The sequence below is a fragment of the Salmo salar genome, chromosome ssa05, assembly GCF_905237065.1.
Source record: "Salmo salar chromosome ssa05, Ssal_v3.1, whole genome shotgun sequence".
In the NCBI taxonomy this organism is placed as follows: Eukaryota; Metazoa; Chordata; class Actinopteri; order Salmoniformes; family Salmonidae; genus Salmo; species Salmo salar.
Window position 1 is genome coordinate 83,533,549 of NC_059446.1, and position 21,387 is coordinate 83,554,935.

Genomic DNA, 21,387 nt, shown 5'->3' on the forward strand with positions numbered 1-21,387 from the left:
AACCTTTATTTAACTAGACAAGTCAGTTAAGAGCAAATTCTTATTTACAATGACGACCTACCCCGGCCAAACCCTCCCCTAACCCGGACGACGCTGGGCCAATTGTGCGCCGCCCTATGGGACTCCCAATCACGGCCGGTTGTGATACAGCCTGGTATCGAACCAGGGTCTGTAGTGATGCCTCTAGCACTGAGATGCAGTGCCTTAGACCGCTGCGCCACACGGGAGCCCAAACCTGCATGGAGTGTGTCTGGTGGCTGGGGGAAACAAGAATGATAACCCTGCAAGATAAAGGGGGACTACCCATAACACACCTGTCTGCCTACAGCTGTGGGTTGCCCCGGGGTTCCCCTGGGCTTATCTTACTGTACTCCAGAGATAAACACAGGTGAAGGCCCTGTGCACAGCAGTGTGTCTAATTCAGCTGATGGTTCTAGCAGGAAAACTGAGCATCCAAAACACATACAAACACCTCACACTTAAAACAACTTAAAACAACGTAAAACAACGTAAAACAACAACCGAACTTGATTCAATAATTGTGCAGAATAGTGTATCAAACTGAACCAACGAGGCGTTTGACAAGCAGGTTTGTATTTCTTACTCTCATCTTCTCTACCTGAAGAGAAAACCCTGACACTTGGAAAGACAATGGCCAACCTTCATTTAAATAATTGTCATTGTGCAGAATAGTGTAACTGTCATATTGTCTACCTGTTAATCAGGTTAGTTGTCTTACCATCATATTGTCTACCTGTTAATCAGGTTAGTTGTCTTACTGTCATCTTGTCTACCTGATAATCAGGTTAGTTGTCTTACCATCATATTGTCTACATGATAATCAGGTTAGTTGTCTTACCATCATATTGTCTACCTGATAATCAGGTTAGTTGTCTTACCATCATATTGTCTACCTGATAATCAGGTTAGTTGTCTTACTGTCATCTTCTCTACATGATAATCAGGTTAGTTGTCTTACTGTCATATTGTCTACCTGATAATCAGGTTAGTTGTCTTACTGTCATCTTCTCTACATGATAATCAGGTTAGTTGTCTTACTGTCATCTTGTCTACCTGTTAATCAGGTTAGTTGTCTTACCATCATATTGTCTACCTGTTAATCAGGTTAGTTGTCTTACTGTCATCTTGTCTACATGATAATCAGGTTAGTTGTCTTACCATCATCTTGTCTACCTGTTAATCAGGTTAGTTGTCTTACTGTCATCTTGTCTACCTGATAATCAGGTTAGTTGTCTTACTGTCATCTTGTCTACCTGTTAATCAGGTTAGTTGTCTTACTGTCATCTTGTCTACCTGTTAATCAGGTTAGTTGTCTTACTGTCATCTTGTCTACCTGTTAATCAGGTTAGTTGTCTTACTGTCATCTTGTCTACCTGTTAATCAGGTTAGTTGTCTTACTGTCATCTTGTCTACATGATAATCAGGTTATCTGTCTTACTGTCATCTTGTCTACCTGATAATCAGGTTAGTTGTCTTACTGTCATCTTGTCTACATGAGAATCAGGTTATCTGTCTTACTGTCATCTTGTCTACCTGTTTGTTGTCCTCTTCCTCCTGGGCCTTCCTGAACTCCTGTTCTATAGAACAGTCCAGCTCGCTGAACAGACCCACCTCCTCACAGTTCTTCAGGAAGCGCGTCGGGGTCGGCGTCTGGTCTGGAACACAGGAGACACCATTGAATTACATATAAAACTCACACTAGAATGGATATTAGCATCCTAGCAGGTAGCAACTTGGTCTGGAAAACAATCATTCTAGAAACAGATCAAAACATTTTTAAATATCGTATAAAACAGTACATTTGTAGATAAATCTGCACTGTATGTTTGTTGCCTGTACTGTTATGATAGTTTGCTGACAAAGAAGAACAGCTGATGAATACGAAGTGGGCAGAGGCAGAGAATACATTGCACCAAGCTAATGGACATTCCAAATGGTTAGAAAAGCCACTCTCCTTTTACATTAGACAGAGATACTACTCTCACTAGCAACATTTCAGTTAACAATGTCCAGACCTCACCTACAGAGAGGGGGGGCTCATTTGTTCCCTTCAGTCAGGCAGTGTTACTCCGCTCAGCATCAGGGGGCAGAGAGACCAGAGAGACTGGATCATGTTTCAGACAGTCCAAGGTGATTTTAGGATCATGTCCTTTTCAAAGGCTAAAAGCAGACTCCACCACGGCCTGTTTATCCATTCTGGCTAGACTGGGGATTGACGACCAAAATACCGTTTGACCAAACCAGTCTGGTTTCGCCATAGGGAGGATGAGAGCTTAACTCTTCAATTAAAGCGTTTAGAAACTGGAGCGCAGTATGAGGATGTGACAACTCACCGCATATGTCAGGAGAACAGACAAAACGTTGGTAAAATGAGGTAAGCTTGGGTGTTACATATCAAAAAGAGGAAGGGGCTGGGGTAGTTGAAATCTCTCTGGGTGACACGTTGAAGTTGTTTTAACCCTAAACAGGAGAGTCAGACAGCCAGGTGACATGATCGTCAACCCTCCCACATCCCAGCTGGAGGGCTCCAAGGTTTCAGGAAGAGAAATGGACAGAGCAGTAAGAGAGAGAGGGGGGAATAAGGACACTGACTCGGCCGGGTCAGAAACCTGACTCCCCTGGTCGCTCAGTGTAAATAATAAAGAAGACAATCTCAGTCAGCATCAGTCTAACACACACACACACACACACACACACACACACACACACACACACACCACAGGCGGCCCGTAGCACCTTAACTGGGGAGGACGGGCTCTTAGTAATGTCTGGAATGGAATTCATTTGAATGGTATTGAGCACATCAAACGCATGGTTTCTATGTGTTTGATACCATTCCACCAACTCCATTCCAGACATTATTATGAGCCGTCCTCCCCTCACCAGCCTCCTGTGGCACAGACATGCACGCACACACACACACACACACACACACACACACACACACACACACACACACACACACACACACACACACACACACACACACACACACACACACACACACACACACACACACACATACACACACACTGCCTTCAGAAAGTATTCTCACCCCTTGACTTTTTCCACATTATATTGTGTTACAGCCCGAATTTAAAATGTATTAAAATTGATGTTTTTGTCTCTGCCCTACACAAAGTGGAATCATGTTTTTCAAAATGTTTACAAATGAATTAAAAATGTAAAACTGAAATGTCTTGAGTCAATAAGTATTCACCCCCTTTGTTATGGCAAGCTGAAAAAAGTTCAGGAGTAAATGGACTCACTGTGTGTGCATAGTGTTTAACATGATTTTTAACATGATTTTTTTTGAATGACTACCTCATCTCTGTACCCCACACATACAATTATCTGTAAGGTCCCTCAGTTGAGCAGTACATTTCAAATACAGATTCAACCACAAAGACCAGGGAGGTTTTCAAATAACGCACAAAGGGCACCTATTAGTAGATGGGTAAAATAAAATCAGACATTGAATATCCCTTTCAGCATGATGTAAGTTATTAATTACACTTTGGAATTGTGTATCATACACCCAGTAAGTACAAATATTTCACCATGAGGACAATGGTGACTTTAAAACAGTTACAGAGTTTAACGGCTGTGATAAGGAGAAAACTGAAGATGGATCAACAACATTGTAGTTATTCCACAATACTAACTTAATTGACAGTGTTAAAAGAAGGAAACATGTACAGAATAAAAATATTCCAAAATATGGATCCTGTTTGCAACAAGGCACTAAAGTAATACCGCAAAAAATGTGGCAAAGCAAATAACTTTTTGTCCTGAATACAAAGCGTTATGTTTGGGGCATATCCAATACAATATTTTGAAGCAAAGTGGTGGCTGCATCATGTTATGGGTATGCTTGTAATCGATCAGGACTGGGGAGTTTTTCAGGATAAAAAATAAACGGAATGGAGCTAAGCACAGGCAAAATCCAAGAGGAAAACCTGGATCAGTCTGCTTTCAACCAGACACTGGGAGATGAATTTACCATTCAGCAGGACAATAACCTAAAACACAAGGCCAAATCTACACTGGAGTTGCTTAGCAAGAAGACAGTGAATGTTCCTGAGTGGCCGAGTTACCGTTTGGGCTTAAATCTGCTTGAAAATCCTTGACAATAATTGAAAGTGGTTGTCTAGCAATGATCAACAACCAATTTGACAGAGCTTGAATAATTTTGAAAAGAATAATGGGCAAATATTGTACAATCCAGGTGTGCAAAGCTCTTAGAGAAAGACTCACAGCTGTAATCAATACCAAAGGTGATTCAAACATGTATTGACTCAGGGCTGTGAATACTTACGTAAATGAGATATTCCTGTATTTCATTTTCAAGACATTTGCAAAAATGTCTAAGAACATGTTTTCACTTTGTCATTATGGGGTATTGTGTGTAGATGGGTGAGAATTTTTTTTCAATTTAATACATTTTGAATTCAGGCTGTAGCACAACAAAATGTGTAAAAAGTGAAGGGGTCGGTATACTTTCTGAAGGCATTGTTCATACACACGTAAAATCCTAATTTGAGCCAATTTGCTACACTCTTTGAAGAAGAACTGTTTTTGATTCCAAGTAGAACCCTTTTGGTTCCAGGTATAACCCTTTTGGGTTCCATGTAGGCCCCTTTCCATAGAAGGTTCTACGTGCCCCCCAAAAGGGTTCTCCCTGTAACCAAAAGGGTTCTCTTATGGAGACAGCAGATTAACCCTTTTGGAACCATTTTTTCTAAGAGTGTACAGCAGGAAAATAATCCTGCAGCAACAGGAAAGTACAAATATTATGTGAGTTATAATTAATGGACATTTTTGTAGGGGTTGATACATTTTTCTTAAGGGAAATGACAAACTTCAGAAGACTTTTTAAATCTCAAATACACTACAAGTTTTAAATGTCCTAAATGTCCAGTTTTAAAGGTCTCCTGCAAAAGGTTGATCAAATTTAGATCCTACAGCTGTACACACACACACACACACACACACACACACACACACACACACACACACACACACACACACACACACACACACACACACACACACACACACACACACACACACACACACACACACACACACGGCTTCTGCTGCCTCAGCTGGGCTCTGTCTAGGCACTAAAGATCTGGAAGTATGACTTAGCCTGGGGGTGACACTTGCAGGTGCTGTACACAACCTATAAATCAGGTATTCCTTTGTACTGTGGATCAATATGTCACCCTCAACCACACCCCATCTCCTCCCCTCTGTATGGTGGGGCAGGGAACCCCTCCTCCACCACCCCTCACCCATCCATCTCCTCCCCTCTGTATGGTGGGGCAGGGAACCCCTCCTCCACCACCCCTCACCCATCCATCTCCTCCCCTCTGTATGGTGGGGCAGGGAACCCCTCCTCCACCACCCCTCACCCATCCATCTCCTCCCCTCTGTATGGTGGGGCAGGGAACCCCTCCTCCACCACCCCTCACCCATCCATCTCCCGCCTCTGTATGGTGGGGCAGGGAATCCCTCCTCCACCACCCCTCACCCATCCATCTCCTCCCCTCTGTATGGTGGGGCAGGGAACCCCTCCTCCACCACCCCTCACCCATCCATCTCCTCCCCTCTGTATGGTGGGGCAGGGAATCCCTCCTCCACCACCCCTCACCCATCCATCTCCTCCCCTCTGTATGGTGGGGCAGGGAACCCCTCCTCCACCACCCCTCACCCATCCATCTCCTCCCCTCTGTATGGTGGGGCAGGGAACCCCTCCTCTACCACCCCTCACCCATCCATCTCCCCCCTCTGTCACAGCAAGACTAATGACATCTGTGATGATGACAGGAAGCCAGCGGCATAACCAGCGGCATCTTTGACAAAACACTTATCTTAACTTGGAAAAAGGAAAAACATTAATTCCTCCAGCGATACATCAGTGTCTCATTGTCCTGCTGAGCACTGCAGAACCACGAGGTATGGGTTAGAGATTAGACTCAATACACAACGAGGCTTTCACCGTAGGGAAATGAGGAGAGTCACAACAGAGTCGAGGTACAGTACAGTAGTGAACCACAAACTCTCCCCCAACACAACGCACAGCACAGTTGGCCTGAATTCAGTTGTCAATTCAGTCATTCATTAAGTAAATTTCAATGAATTGACTGAATCCAAAAAACTGAATCAACCCCAACCCTGATGTAGTCTACACAGTACTGTTTGTTTCTAGCCTGATTGACTATATGCCTGGAGCGGAGAGTTTCTACTTCCTGAGGGAGAAATACAACACTCATCTATTCCAGAACACCAGGATGGGACCAGACTATTTGTCAAGTTTACGCCCGCTCCCCCTCTCCGGCGCTCCACGTGCCACTTGTCTCATCATTACGCACACCTGCCACCATCGTTACTCGCACCTGTGCCTCATGAGACTCACCTGGACTCCATCACCTTCCTGATGACCTCCCCTATATCGGTCACTCCCCTTGGTTCTTCCTCAGGCGTTAGTGAATCTGGTTCTGTTTCATGTCTGTATGCTTTTCCTGTTTCCTACTATGTTCTAATTATTATTACCTTTTCACTCCCAGCGTACATCTTACACTATTAGACTAGAGGCTGTGTCCCAAATGGCATCCTATTACGGGCCCTGGTCAAATGTAGTGCACTACATAGGGAATAGGGCGCCAGTTGGGATGCAACCTAGAGAGTGAAGTTACAGCATAGGATGTCTGAAGCCGTTTGTCACCTGATAACATGCTGTCGATCTTTATGGAGGGAAACTTCAGAGTCATCTCATGTTTGTGCCGGTGAATCATCAGGTGGTCCTCTGTGGGGAATCGCTGTTGAGACAGAATGATTTCATTTATTTTGGGGTAAAGAAAATGGTACTGTTAAAAAAGAAGAGGACAACACAGGATACAATAAATATATATATATATATTTTTTTTTAAATACGTATGTTCTAATGTGGTCCTCCTTGATAAAGAACAAAACCTGTCAGTTCTCTACACACACAGTCTCAAGCCTGGAATCCAGTGATATTTTGGATGATATTCACTAGTGTGAATTCCAGGTTAAAAAGGCATGCAGAGAGACAGTTAAAGGAATACTGCACTCCAGTAACAAATTCCTGTGAATGTTGTGGTTGTCTATGATCACTGAGTAAGAAAACATGTAGTAGTCTATCATCTTCATGTCCCTGCATGTGGACAAAATACCTGAGAGGTTAACACTGAACATACAGTATGAAAAGTCATTTATTAAGTCTACAATGACCTCTATAATCTATACCTTAAAGCCTTATATCACTATAAAATAGGACAATACATATTTGACTTTGATAATTCAGCTGTAAGGTGCATCCTAACAAAAGGGTGACAGACGTGACATGGACTTCTTAACCATTATTCTGTGATGTTTTCACATCTGCAGCAAAAAGCTCCTTTATTTACAGCTGGAGTTTCACAGGAAGTGGGTGCTATTCTGTTTCTCCTGATGTGTGAGGCAGCACCGTGCTCTTCAGGCCCCCTCTCCAACCTCTTCTTCATGTTACAGGCGCTCACACACAAACATGCACAAGCACACACACAAAAAAACACACACACATAAGCAGTGGTGTAAAGTACCTCAGTAAAAATACTTTAAAGAACTACTTAAGTCGTTTTGGGGGGTATCTGTACTTTACTATTTATATTTTTGCAAACTTTTACATCACTACATTCCTAAAGAAAATAATGTACTTTTTACTCCATACATTTAGCCTGACACCCAAAAGTACTCGTTACATTTTGACAGGAAAATGATACAATTCACATACTTATCAAGAGAACATTCCTGGTCACCCTACTGCCTCTGATCTGGCGGACTCACTAAACACAAATGCTTTGTTTGTAAATTATGTCTGAGTGTTGGAGCGTGCCCCTGGCTATCCATGTGCCATCTGGTTTTCTTAATATAAAGAATTTGAAATGGTTTATACTTTTACTTTTCATACTTAAGTATATTTTAGCAACTCCATTTACTTTTGATCCTTACGTAAGTTTATTTAAAACCAAATACTTTTAGACTTTTACTCAAGTAGTATTTTACTGGGTGAATTTCACTATTTTCTTGAGTCCTTTTCTATTAAGGTATCTTTACTTTTACTCAAGTATGACAATTTAGTACTTTTCCCACCACTGCACATAAGTGTGCACACACTCACACACGCGCCCTCACAAACACACATACACAGACGTGTGTTGACACACTCACCTGAGAACAGCCAGGGGCACTGCACACAAACGGCCTTTCCTGCTCAGAGTTCATCACTCTCACCAACTCCTCATAAGACTACAAACAATGAGAGAGAGAGAGAGAGAGAGAGAGAGAGAAAGAGAAAGAGAAAGAGATAAAGAAAGAGAAAGAGATAAAGAATAACAAGGAGAGTTTAGCTCCCAGCTAACATTTCTTTCATTGAGTCGGTCTAGATGACTCTATTTATTGATGTTGTGCCTAAAAATAGCAGGCTTCATAGTTATTCTCAGTCGTAAACATACAAAATATAGTATTCCATTCCCTCCTGGCAGTAGCCTACAGTCAGGTGTTCATTACGTCACACAGAGAGTGACAGGACGCTCTCTGTGTGAAAAGAGCTGTTGCAGCTTCAAGGCAGGGCCTGGCCTGGTCTCTATGACCGGGGATGCGTCTCAAATGGCCCCTATTCCCTATAGGGCGCTGGGCTCTAGTCAAAAGTAGTGTACTATATAGGGAATAGGGTGCCATTTGGAATGCAGCAGGGTGGTAGTGGGAGTTCTATTTCTGAGAAAGAAAACAAGTAGGAGACCATTACGATGCAGAAAACTTTACAGATTAGACTAGTTACAACACATTTATTTAACTAGGCAAGTCAGATAAGAACAAACTCTTATTTACAATGACAGCCTACCCCAGCCAAACCCTAAGCCAGACGACACCATGGGACACCCAATCACAGCCAGTTGTGATACAGCCTGGAATTGAACCAGAGTCTGTAGTGATGCCTCTAGCACAGAGATGCAGTGCCTTAGGCCGCTGCGCCACTCGGGAGCCCAAGATAATTTATATACATGTAATAGTAGGAGCAGATTAGACTAGATTCTACAACACATTTAACAGTAGGAGCAGATTAGACTAGATTCTACAACACATATAATAGTAGGAGCAGATTAGACTAGATTCTACAACACATATAACAGTAGGAGCAGATTAGACTAGATTCTACAACACATATAACAGTAGGAGCAGATTAGACTAGATTCTACAACACATATAACAGTAGGAGCAGATTAGACTAGATTCTACAACACATATAACAGTAGGAGCAGATTAGACTAAAGTCTACAACACATATAACAGTAGGAGCAGATTAGACTAGATTCTACAAAACATATAACAGTAGGAGCAGATTAGACTACATTCTACAACACATATAACAGTAGGAGCAGATTAGACTAAAGTCTACAAAACATCAGCACGCATTTAACTGCTATTTCCAGGAATGACTATTTCCAGGAATGACTATTTCCAGGAATGATGTGACCACAGGGACTTGATGTTTAATTCAGACTAGAGGTTGTACATCTCACTAAGTCTTATAACAGTCTAACCTTTACTGTCTTATAACCAACCCCTCCACCCTCAGAACCTTGCCTGACCATTCAGCCCTCTGGGAGACTACAGCCTAACAGCTTAACTGCCTAGTGTTTAGCCTGTGAGAGGGATACATTTTTATTTTAGCTAGAAATCATGTTTTGTCATTGATTAGTGAGCAGGCACCCTTGTTCTTTGGATGAAAATGGGTGGGACATGTTAGAACCAAATGAATCCACGGAGAAGCACTCATACGATAAAGCCTAACACAAATGACTCTTCAAATGTACGCACAGACAACCGTATTAGGCCGGGATTCAATCCGACTGCTCATTCTCGACAACGGTAAATGCTGTATATATCGGCTCAATTGGAAATGGCCTTTAAAAGCCGCATTTTCCACCATGTGTGATCTGATTGAATCCCACAAAATATTATTTTGTGTCTCTCTATTTGAATCAACTAAACATTTGAGTTAAGGCCACACATGACTTGTTTAGCATGAATACTTTCATACATGATTAACATGTGTGATTTTTTTGACCTGTACAGACTATTTCCTCTAACAAAGTCAAAACATTCAAATGGCATGTAAAGTTAACCAGAGCCTTTTTTCTTACAGGATACATCTGTGGCAAAGCCTGCTGGGAAAGGTCTGGACAGGGTCCCTCTGTCAGAGGGTAAGGAGGTCTGGGTCTCTATCTCTCCCTCCTCTCTTTCTCCCTCTCACTCTCCTCTCTCCCTCTCTCTCTTTCTATCCTTCTCTCTCCTTGTCCTTCTCTCTCTGTCTCCCGTGCTTCTCTCTCTTTCTCCCTCATCACGTTTTTCTCCTTCTCTCCTTCCCCCCCTCTCTCTCTACCTCTCTCTCTCTCTCTCTCTCTCTCTCTCTCTCTCTCTCTCTCTCTCTCTCTCCCCCCATTCTTCTCTCTCTCTCTCCCTGTCACTCTCTCTTTCTCTCTACCTCACTCTCTCTCTCATCTTTCACCTGGTCTATTTCTATTCATAACAAAGTCTCAAAGATAAACATGCTCCATCATCTCTGAACATGCATGGGCAACATGACTGATATTTTCACCACTCGCTGAAATATGAGAATCACTTTACTACCTAAAACAACACTTTTCAGAGCAACAGCAACAACCTTATCGATCGATTATTGTCTAATTGTACACTTAGTGAGCTTTGGCCACTCCAAGACAAAGAAGCAGGCTCTCCACATACTGTAGGTATAATACTGGTAGTAGACTCTCCACATACTGTAGGTATAATACTGGTAGTAGACTCTACACATACTGTAGGTATAATACTGGTAGTAGACTCTCCACATACTGTAGGTATAATACTGGTAGTAGACTCTACACATACTGTAGGTATAATACTGGTAGTAGACTCTCCATAGACTGTAGGTATAATACTGGTAGTAGACTCTACACATACTGTAGGTATAATACTGGTAGTAGACTCTACATACTGTAGGTATAATACTGGTAGTAGACTCTACACATACTGTAGGTATAATACTGGTAGTAGACTCTACACATACTGTAGGTATAATAGTGGTAGTAGACTCTACACATACTGTAGGTATAATACTGATAGTAGACTCTACACATACTGTAGGTATAATAGTGGTAGTAGACTCTACACATACTGTAGGTATAATACTGGTAGTAGACTCTACACATACTGTAGGTATAATACTGGTAGTAGACTCTACATACTGTAGGTATAATACTGGTAGTAGACTCTACATACTGTAGGTATAATACTGGTAGTAGACTCTACATACTGTAGGTATAATACTGGTAGTAGACTCTCCACATACTGTAGGTATAATACTGGTAGTAGACTCTACATACTGTAGGTATAATACTGGTAGTAGACTCTACATACTGTAGGTATAATACTGGTAGTAGACTCTACATACTGTAGGTATAATACTGGTAGTAGACTCCTACATACTGTAGGTATAATACTGGTAGTAGACTCTACATACTGTAGGTATAATACTGGTAGTAGACTCTACATACTGTAGGTATAATACTGGTAGTAGACTCTACATACTGTAGGTATAATACTGGTAGTAGACTCTACATACTGTAGGTATAATACTGGTAGTAGACTCTACACATACTGTAGGTATAATACTGGTAGTAGACTCTACATACTGTAGGTATAATACTGGTAGTAGACTCTACATACTGTAGGTATAATACTGGTAGTAGACTCTACACATACTGTAGGTATAATACTGGTAGTAGACTCTACACATACTGTAGGTATAATACTGGTAGTAGACTCTCACATACTGTAGGTATAATACTGGTAGTAGACTCTACATACTGTAGGTATAATACTGGTAGTAGACTCTACATACTGTAGGTATAATACTGGTAGTAGACTCTCACATACTGTAGGTATAATACTGGTAGTAGACTCTACATACTGTAGGTATAATACTGGTAGTAGACTCTACATACTGTAGGTATAATACTGGTAGTAGACTCTCACATACTGTAGGTATAATACTGGTAGTAGACTCTACATACTGTAGGTATAATACTGGTAGTAGACTCTCACATACTGTAGGTATAATACTGGTAGTAGACTCTACATACTGTAGGTATAATACTGGTAGTAGACTCTAACATACTGTAGGTATAATACTGGTAGTAGACTCTACATACTGTAGGTATAATACTGGTAGTAGACTCTACATACTGTAGGTATAATACTGGTAGTAGACTCTACACATACTGTAGGTATAATACTGGTAGTAGACTCTACATACTGTAGGTATAATACTGGTAGTAGACTCTACACATACTGTAGGTATAATACTGGTAGTAGACTCTACATACTGTAGGTATAATACTGGTAGTAGACTCTCACATACTGTAGGTATAATAGTGGTAGTAGACTCTACATACTGTAGGTATAATACTGGTAGTAGACTCTACATACTGTAGGTATAATACTGGTAGTAGACTCTACATACTGTAGGTATAATACTGGTAGTAGACTCTACACATACTGTAGGTATAATACTGGTAGTAGACTCTACACATACTGTAGGTATAATACTGGTAGTAGACTCTACATACTGTAGGTATAATACTGGTAGTAGACTCTACATACTGTGGGTATAATACTGGTAGTAGACTCTACATACTGTAGGTATAATACTGGTAGTAGACTCTACACATACTGTGGGTATAATACTGGTAGTAGACTCTACATACTGTAGGTATAATACTGGTAGTGACTCTACATACTGTAGGTATAATACTGGTGTAGACTCTACATACTGTAGGTGATACTGGTAGTAGACTCTACATACTGTAGGTATAATACTTGGTAGTAGACTCTACACATACTGTGGGGTATAATACTAGTAGACTCTACATACTGTGGGTATAATACTGGTAGTAGACTCTACATACTGTAGGTATAATACTGGTAGCTAGACTCTACATACTGTAGGATTATAATACTGGTAGTAGACTCATACTGTAGGTATAATACTGGTAGTAGACTCTCACATACTGTGGAGGTATAATACTGGTAGTAGACCTACATACGTAGTATAATATGGTGGCAGACCTAACATACGTAATAATACTGGTAGTAGACTCCCACATACGTAGGTATAATACGGTAGTAGACCTGGGCATACGTGGTGCATAATACTGGTAGTAGACCTTCACATACTGTAGGTATAATACTGGTAAGATCCACACCACCGGAACATAGTCAAATAGACCACACCAGGCAAGACTGCACACACATACTGTAGGTATAATACTGGTAGTGGACTCTGCATGCCAGCAGGTATAATTGTGGTATTAGACTCTACATACTGTGGGTATATAATGCTAGTAGTAGACTCACATGCTGTAGGTATTATGCTGGTAGTAGACTCACATAAGGTATAATACTGATGATAGACTCTGCATGTGAGTATAATACTGGTGGGAGCTCTACATGTGTGGTATAATACAATAGTAGACTCTACATACTACTTGGTATAATATGATATTAGACTCTACATACACTTAGAGTATAATACTGGTGGCTAGACTCTAACATACTGAAGGCATAATACTGGTAGTAGACTCTACATACTGTAGGTATAATACTGGTAGTAGACTCTCTCTACACATACTGTGGAGGTATAATACTGGTAGTAGACTCTACATACTGTAGGTATAATACTGGTAGTAGACTCTACATACTGTAGGTATAACTATGGTAGTAGACTCTACATACTGTAGGTATAATACTGGAAAAGAGGATGAGTAGACCACACATACTGTAGGTATAACTAGTAGTAGATCTACATATGTAGGTATAATACTGGTAGTAGACTCTACATACTGTGGGTATAATACTGGTAGTAGACTCTACACATACTGTAGGTATAATACTGGTAGTAGACTCTACACATACTGTAGGTATAATACTGGTAGTAGACTCTACACATACTGTAGGTATAATACTGGTAGTAGACTCTCACATACTGTAGGTATAATAGTGGTAGTAGACTCTACACATACTGTAGGTATAATACTGATAGTAGACTCTACACATACTGTAGGTATAATAGTGGTGAGTAGACTCTAACATACTGTAGGTATAATACTACGGTAGTAGACTCTACACATACTGTAGGTATAATAACTGGTAGTAGACTCTACACATACTGTGGGTATAATACTGGTAGTAGACTCTACATACTGTAGGTATAATACTGGTAGTAGACTCTACACATACTGTAGGTATAATACTGATAGTAGACTCCAAGAGAGTAGCCTACATACTGAGGTATAATACTGGTAGTAGACCTGCATACTGTAGGTATAATACTGGTAGTAGACTCTACATACTGTAGGTATAATACTGGTAGTAGACTCTACATACTGTAGGTATAATACTGGTAGTAGATCTCCACATACTGTAGGTATAATACTGGTAGTAGACTCTACATACTGTAGGTATAATACTGGTAGTAGACTCTACACATACTGTAGGTATAATACTGGTAGTAGACTCTACACATACTGTAGGTATAATACTGGTAGTAGACTCTCACATACTGTAGGTATAATACTGGTAGTAGACTCTACACATACTGTAGGTATAATACTGGTAGTAGACTCTACACATACTGTAGGTATAATACTGGTAGTAGACTCTACATACTGTAGGTATAATACTGGTAGTAGACTCTACATACTGTAGGTATAATACTGGTAGTAGACTCTACACATACTGTAGGTATAATACTGGTAGTAGACTCTACATACTGTAGGTATAATACTGGTAGTAGACTCTCACATACTGTAGGTATAATACTGGTAGTAGACTCTCACATACTGTAGGTATAATACTGGTAGTAGACTCTCCACATACTGTAGGTATAATACTGGTAGTAGACTCTACATACTGTAGGTATAATACTGGTAGTAGACTCTACATACTGTAGGTATAATACTGGTAGTAGACTCTACATACTGTAGGTATAATACTGGTAGTAGACTCTACATACTGTAGGTATAATACTGGTAGTAGACTCTACATACTGTAGGTATAATACTGGTAGTAGACTCTACATACTGTAGGTATAATACTGGTAGTAGACTCTACATACTGTAGGTATAATACTGGTAGTAGACTCTACATACTGTAGGTATAATACTGGTAGTAGACTCTCCACATACTGTAGGTATAATACTGGTAGTAGACTCTACATACTGTAGGTATAATACTGGTAGTAGACTCTACATACTGTAGGTATAATACTGGTAGTAGACTCTACATACTGTAGGTATAATACTGGTAGTAGACTCTCACATACTGTAGGTATAATACTGGTAGTAGACTCTACATACTGTAGGTATAATACTGGTAGTAGACTCTACATACTGTAGGTATAATACTGGTAGTAGACTCTACATACTGTAGGTATAATACTGGTAGTAGACTCTACATACTGTAGGTATAATACTGGTAGTAGACTCTACACATACTGTAGGTATAATACTGGTAGTAGACTCTACATACTGTAGGTATAATACTGGTAGTAGACTCTACATACTGTAGGTATAATACTGGTAGTAGACTCTACACATACTGTAGGTATAATACTGGTAGTAGACTCTACACATACTGTAGGTATAATACTGGTAGTAGACTCTCACATACTGTAGGTATAATACTGGTAGTAGACTCTACATACTGTAGGTATAATACTGGTAGTAGACTCTACATACTGTAGGTATAATACTGGTAGTAGACTCTACATACTGTAGGTATAATACTGGTAGTAGACTCTACATACTGTAGGTATAATACTGGTAGTAGACTCTACATACTGTAGGTATAATACTGGTAGTAGACTCTACATACTGTAGGTATAATACTGGTAGTAGACTCTCCACATACTGTAGGTATAATACTGGTAGTAGACTCTACACATACTGTAGGTATAATACTGGTAGTAGACTCTCCACATACTGTAGGTATAATACTGGTAGTAGACTCTCACATACTGTAGGTATAATACTGGTAGTAGACTCTCCACATACTGTAGGTATAATACTGGTAGTAGACTCTACATACTGTAGGTATAATACTGGTAGTAGACTCTACATACTGTAGGTATAATACTGGTAGTAGACTCTACACATACTGTAGGTATAATACTGGTAGTAGACTCTACATACTGTAGGTATAATACTGGTAGTAGACTCTACATACTGTAGGTATAATACTGGTAGTAGACTCTACACATACTGTAGGTATAATACTGGTAGTAGACTCTCCACATACTGTAGGTATAATACTGGTAGTAGACTCTACACATACTGTAGGTATAATAGTGGTAGTAGACTCTACATACTGTAGGTATAATACTGGTAGTAGACTCTACATACTGTAGGTATAATACTGGTAGTAGACTCTACATACTGTAGGTATAATACTGGTAGTAGACTCTACATACTGTAGGTATAATACTGGTAGTAGACTCTACACATACTGTAGGTATAATACTGGTAGTAGACTCTACATACTGTAGGTATAATACTGGTAGTAGACTCTACATACTGTAGGTATAATACTGGTAGTAGACTCTACATACTGTAGGTATAATACTGGTAGTAGACTCTACATACTGTAGGTATAATACTGGTAGTAGACTCTACATACTGTAGGTATAATACTGGTAGTAGACTCTACATACTGTAGGTATAATACTGGTAGTAGACTCTACATACTGTAGGTATAATACTGGTAGTAGACTCTACATACTGTAGGTATAATACTGGTAGTAGACTCTACATACTGTAGGTATAATACTGGTAGTAGACTCTACATACTGTAGGTATAATACTGGTAGCCCAGATAAAAGATTGGTCTGAACAGCAGGATCCATTCTCTAATCTGGATCATTTTAATTCATCAAGCTTTGTTCACTAAGTAGAACTCTTCTCATGGTATTATCAACAACTTAAACTAGTCCATCAACTGTTTGACAATGTGATTTGTCTCATGTTCCAAAACCTTCTCTCCAAATGTCAATCAGAAAACCCCAAGACTAACATTCAAAGAGAAACATTTTCTATTCCATTTCCACACATTATGCCTATACTTTATTCCCAAGTCATTACCAGAATAGGAAATATGATTGGTTTGGGGCTTTTCCTTCAGAAATACATCAACTCAACACGTTGAAAAGGAAATTAAAACCATAATACGCATAAAACACTGAAACAAGGGCTCCATGTAAGCCCCAGTGAGTTGTCCCAATTTCTGCTCTCGCCTCTAAATCGCCAGAGCACAACGCCTTTCCCTTCAATGGGGCACTTGGCTTTTATTTGATATAGATGTTTTAGTTTAGCAGAGGAAATTTGGTTACACTTTACATTAACTGGGTCCCGATGTGAGAGAGGGGAAGGATTAGTGAGCGGAGTACGATTTCAACAGGGACCATGGAACGAACTCTTCAGGTAGGGCACATATTACAATTCAAACAGTATGGTGTGTGAGAGTGTGTTCGGCGTGTGTGTGTGTGTGTGTGCATGTTCGGTGTGTGTGTTCGGTGTGTGTGTTCGACGTGTGTGAGGGGGGGTGGGGGGGCCTTCAACAGCGTAGGTTCGTGGTGGGATCACAGCGAGCCCTGAGGCGAGGAACACGGCTTGCTCAGACAATGCTGTATGTGCTGTGAACTCCTCATATAGGCCCTATAGTATGCTGTACACACACAGCACAGAGGGGCCCCTGAGAGGCAACCCTCAATCACTGTCAATCAGCACCTCTCAGTCCCCGCACGGTGTCTAAACTGTGTGTGTGTGTGTGTGTGTGCGTGCGTGCGTGCGTGCGTGCGTGCGTGCGTGTAAACTTCCAACAAGCCTAGTGACACCTCCACCCCAGGGCTTCACCAGTCAACACACTCACATCCACATGGAGGACAACAAGGTGTTAACTAACGCTGAGCACACTCAACCACAGGGCCTTTCTACACTACCACAATACCTGGAGTCAGATCGGCCTTTATTTATAGAGGGGACTGTGATTGTATGGACGGTGTCGCTCACGGCAAATTGTACAAATCACCCTCTTTATAATCATGTTATTAGAGTTTATTATAAAAGTAGGCTATTCAACATCATAAAAATACAAACATGTAGCAGACGCTCTCCTCCAGAGCGACTTGATACGTTTATGTACTTTTTCCCCGTACCTGTCCCCTGTGGGAATCGAACCCACAACCATGGTGTCGCAAGCACCACGCTCTACCAACTGAGACACATAGGACCCTAAACAACCCAAAGTATAATATGTAAAACCATGAAGATTATAATAACATCACATCTTAATCTATACCTAGTTAAATAGACACAAAACTGGAAAGTGGTTGAATTTACAGCTGGTCAAAAGCACACATGGTGTATACCTGTTGTATTCACTTAACTTCATTGATTAAGTTAAGTTAATTAGTTAACTTAGTTTATTAAGTAAATGTTTTACTCTGTATTACTGTGTCCATTATTTTATACCAATGTGTTGATCATGGTAGCTGATCTATAGTGACAGATTTGATGAATATCTTCATATATAATAATTAAATTAGAAATAAACACATTTTTAAGAAGTATACTTCAGTCTACTCTCTGTCTAGTGTTAGATGTATTTTTTGATATACCCACTATCGGGCTTCAAACACAAGGACATTTGCTACGAAATAATTATTCTGTCAATAACAATGAACTTTTTTTCCAGTCGTACCTCCATCAGTCAGAACAGTTATATTCAGTAGGCCTAAATTCCACTACTCTCTCTTTCCCTCGCTTATTTAGTCTTATAACGATTCTTTTTTATTTTAAGTTATATGCTTCAAATAATTTGGGTAATGTTCTATTTCATTTAGGCTATTTAATTTGAGTTTTTATTTCATTGATGAAGATGGATTCATCAGATATTATAATGTTGCACATGCATCGTATTTAGTTAAAACACTAACTCAATAATAATAGTTATTAACATCATCATCATCGATAGTGAATATTAATTGCAGAACAGAGGCACCCAGGTAAACTTAGAGAGAGATTGTTTGATCGCTGTAGGCTACAATAAAAAAAAAAACTGGAAACTGACAAACGGAGAATGGTTCGCCATCATTTAAACTCAATGACAATCTAATCATAAGATTAAAACATATTTTATACCGCAGGCACTTAACGTAAAGTGTGCCCAGTCAGCAGAACTCCTCTGAAACCTTCAATTGCTCGGCGGCGGTTAATCAAATAGCGACTACTGGCCTGCAGAATGACGTAATGTTTCGGTTAGATTACTCTTCAAAATGAACAGTATTATAGCCTACCACAGTATCATAAACATGTATTGGTATTATGGATGGAATGACAGCTCCTCTTTAGCTACTTTTACCGTTGTCGAGGACCTGACCGTTTGTAAACTAGGTCCGCGTCCCGTCCCGCAGCCCAGTTTGACGCACAGGACAACGTCTAGAATTGGGCTGCATCCATCCATCGATGGGACAGGGGGACAATGACGCAAAATTCTGCAAACTTCAGAATCATTCAAAAATATTACTTTGTAAAGCTCTAGATTTTTTTTTATAAGTCGACACGTATAGCCCACGCTGTGTCAGTATTTGCTGTTGATAACCATTGCCAATTCATTCCTCCAAATATTATCTTTAGTAATTGCGCGCCATAGGCTACCCTGCACTGACGCATCGCTGGATACTACACATAGCTAACCTTCTCACACATCCAGTTTGTGGGGTGAATTACTGTGGTAGCTAGTAGCTACGGCTCTGACAGCTCGCGAGCAGAGAGCAACACTTGACATCTCTGTGTTCAACTTCAACAACATTCAACAGTCAGTCCACGCGCGTCCTGAGACTTCTAAATATTGCACCGAGATGGCAAGCCTGCCACTATACGAAGAAATAACGGACTTAAACACATTTCTGCACATAATACAATATGCACGAGACAACAGAAAATAATATTCAAAGAAATCTGTAGAGCGCCGCAGCATTCTGTTGATACGATTCTCTGAGCAACTTGTCACATCAACCGAAGTGAAAAGAAATAACAATGCAGCTGTACAAAACGAAATTAACAATCCATAATTGCATGTTTATAATTTACTGTAGTGGAAAGCAATTATTTTAACTTACCAAACAAGTGTAGAAAATACGCAGCAGACTCTCAGAAGGAACCACGTTGGACTGAGAAAAGATTACAATACGTTCTATTTAGAGAAGCATTACATCACCCCTCGGTGACGTCACGTGGGATTCCTGAACTTCTAAATCATCGTGGTCCGCTTGGAGGCGGGCTGTTGGGGCGAGCAAGGCAGAGTTTGCAAATGCACGTACGGGACACTGCTGGACATAAGGTACGTATGGCACAAAACTCAGAGGGTACACCACTATCAACTTGCACCAATACTTATTTAAAGGCTACCTTATACAAATGGTTATTCACGTCTTGTTAGCAAAAAAATGATCAGCCAGAATAGTGGCTGCTTTTAATATGGTAAATAAAGTTTACATTTGAAATTGATATTTAATGATTTAATATACAATGATTTAATAATATAATATATAATGATTTAGTATAGTAGACCGATAGCAATTTGATTCATCTCCAATTACCCAAGTTCACAAACACAAGAAAGTTAGCCTTGAATAGCAGACTTGGACCTTGTCTTGGAGAGAGAGCAAGAGAGAAGAGAAAGAGAGAAAGAGAAAGAAAGAGAGAAGAGAGAGAAAGAAAGATAGACAGAGGGAGAGAGTTTATTTCACTTTTGTTTATTATCTATTTCACTTGCTTTGGCAATGTTAACATATGTTTCCCATGCCAATAAAGCACTTGAATTGAATTGAATTAAGAGAATGTTCTCCTCTCTCCATCCTCTACCTCTTAATAATGAATAATCATGCTGCTGCCTTGAGTAAATAAATAATTGGAGGCATTATATCGACCTTTAAGTGTTGGATTTAAGAGATGCTGTTACACAGACAAAGAACAAGTGAGATATGTTTTCAGAAGTAATGCTAGGTAGGCTAGAGGTAATGTGATGCAGGGGAAATCAAGGACAGACAAAACATCCTCCTGGTTCTACCATCAAATTAAACAACCACCTGTCTGTAGAACATCATCCTGGTTCTACCATCAAACTAAACATCCATCTGTCTGTAGAACATCATCCTGGTTCTACCATCAAATTAAACAACCA

General features: G+C 40.2%; 1 protein-coding gene across 5 annotated transcripts in view; it reads right to left on the reverse strand.

Annotated features, from left to right (window-relative positions):
• Positions 1 to 20,412, reverse strand: part of LOC106573409 (cyclic AMP-responsive element-binding protein 5) — an 88,687-nt gene extending 68,275 nt beyond the window's left edge. The window contains exons 1-4 of one of the 5 annotated variants that reach the window (XM_045719192.1): positions 20,324 to 20,412; positions 8,260 to 8,337; positions 6,752 to 6,845; positions 1,555 to 1,676 (exon numbers count right to left, since the gene is read on the reverse strand). In XM_045719192.1, the coding sequence (XP_045575148.1) occupies positions 1,555 to 1,676; positions 6,752 to 6,845; positions 8,260 to 8,313 (270 nt within the window). In that variant the 5' untranslated portion in view covers positions 8,314 to 8,337; positions 20,324 to 20,412. Of the gene's footprint in view, positions 1 to 1,539; positions 1,677 to 6,751; positions 6,846 to 7,407; positions 7,583 to 8,259; positions 8,338 to 20,323 lie in introns of those variants that run through there. The other 4 variants (XM_045719191.1, XM_045719190.1, XM_045719189.1 and 1 more) reach the window with 4 other exon arrangements.
• Between the last annotated feature and the right edge of the window lie 975 nt (positions 20,413 to 21,387).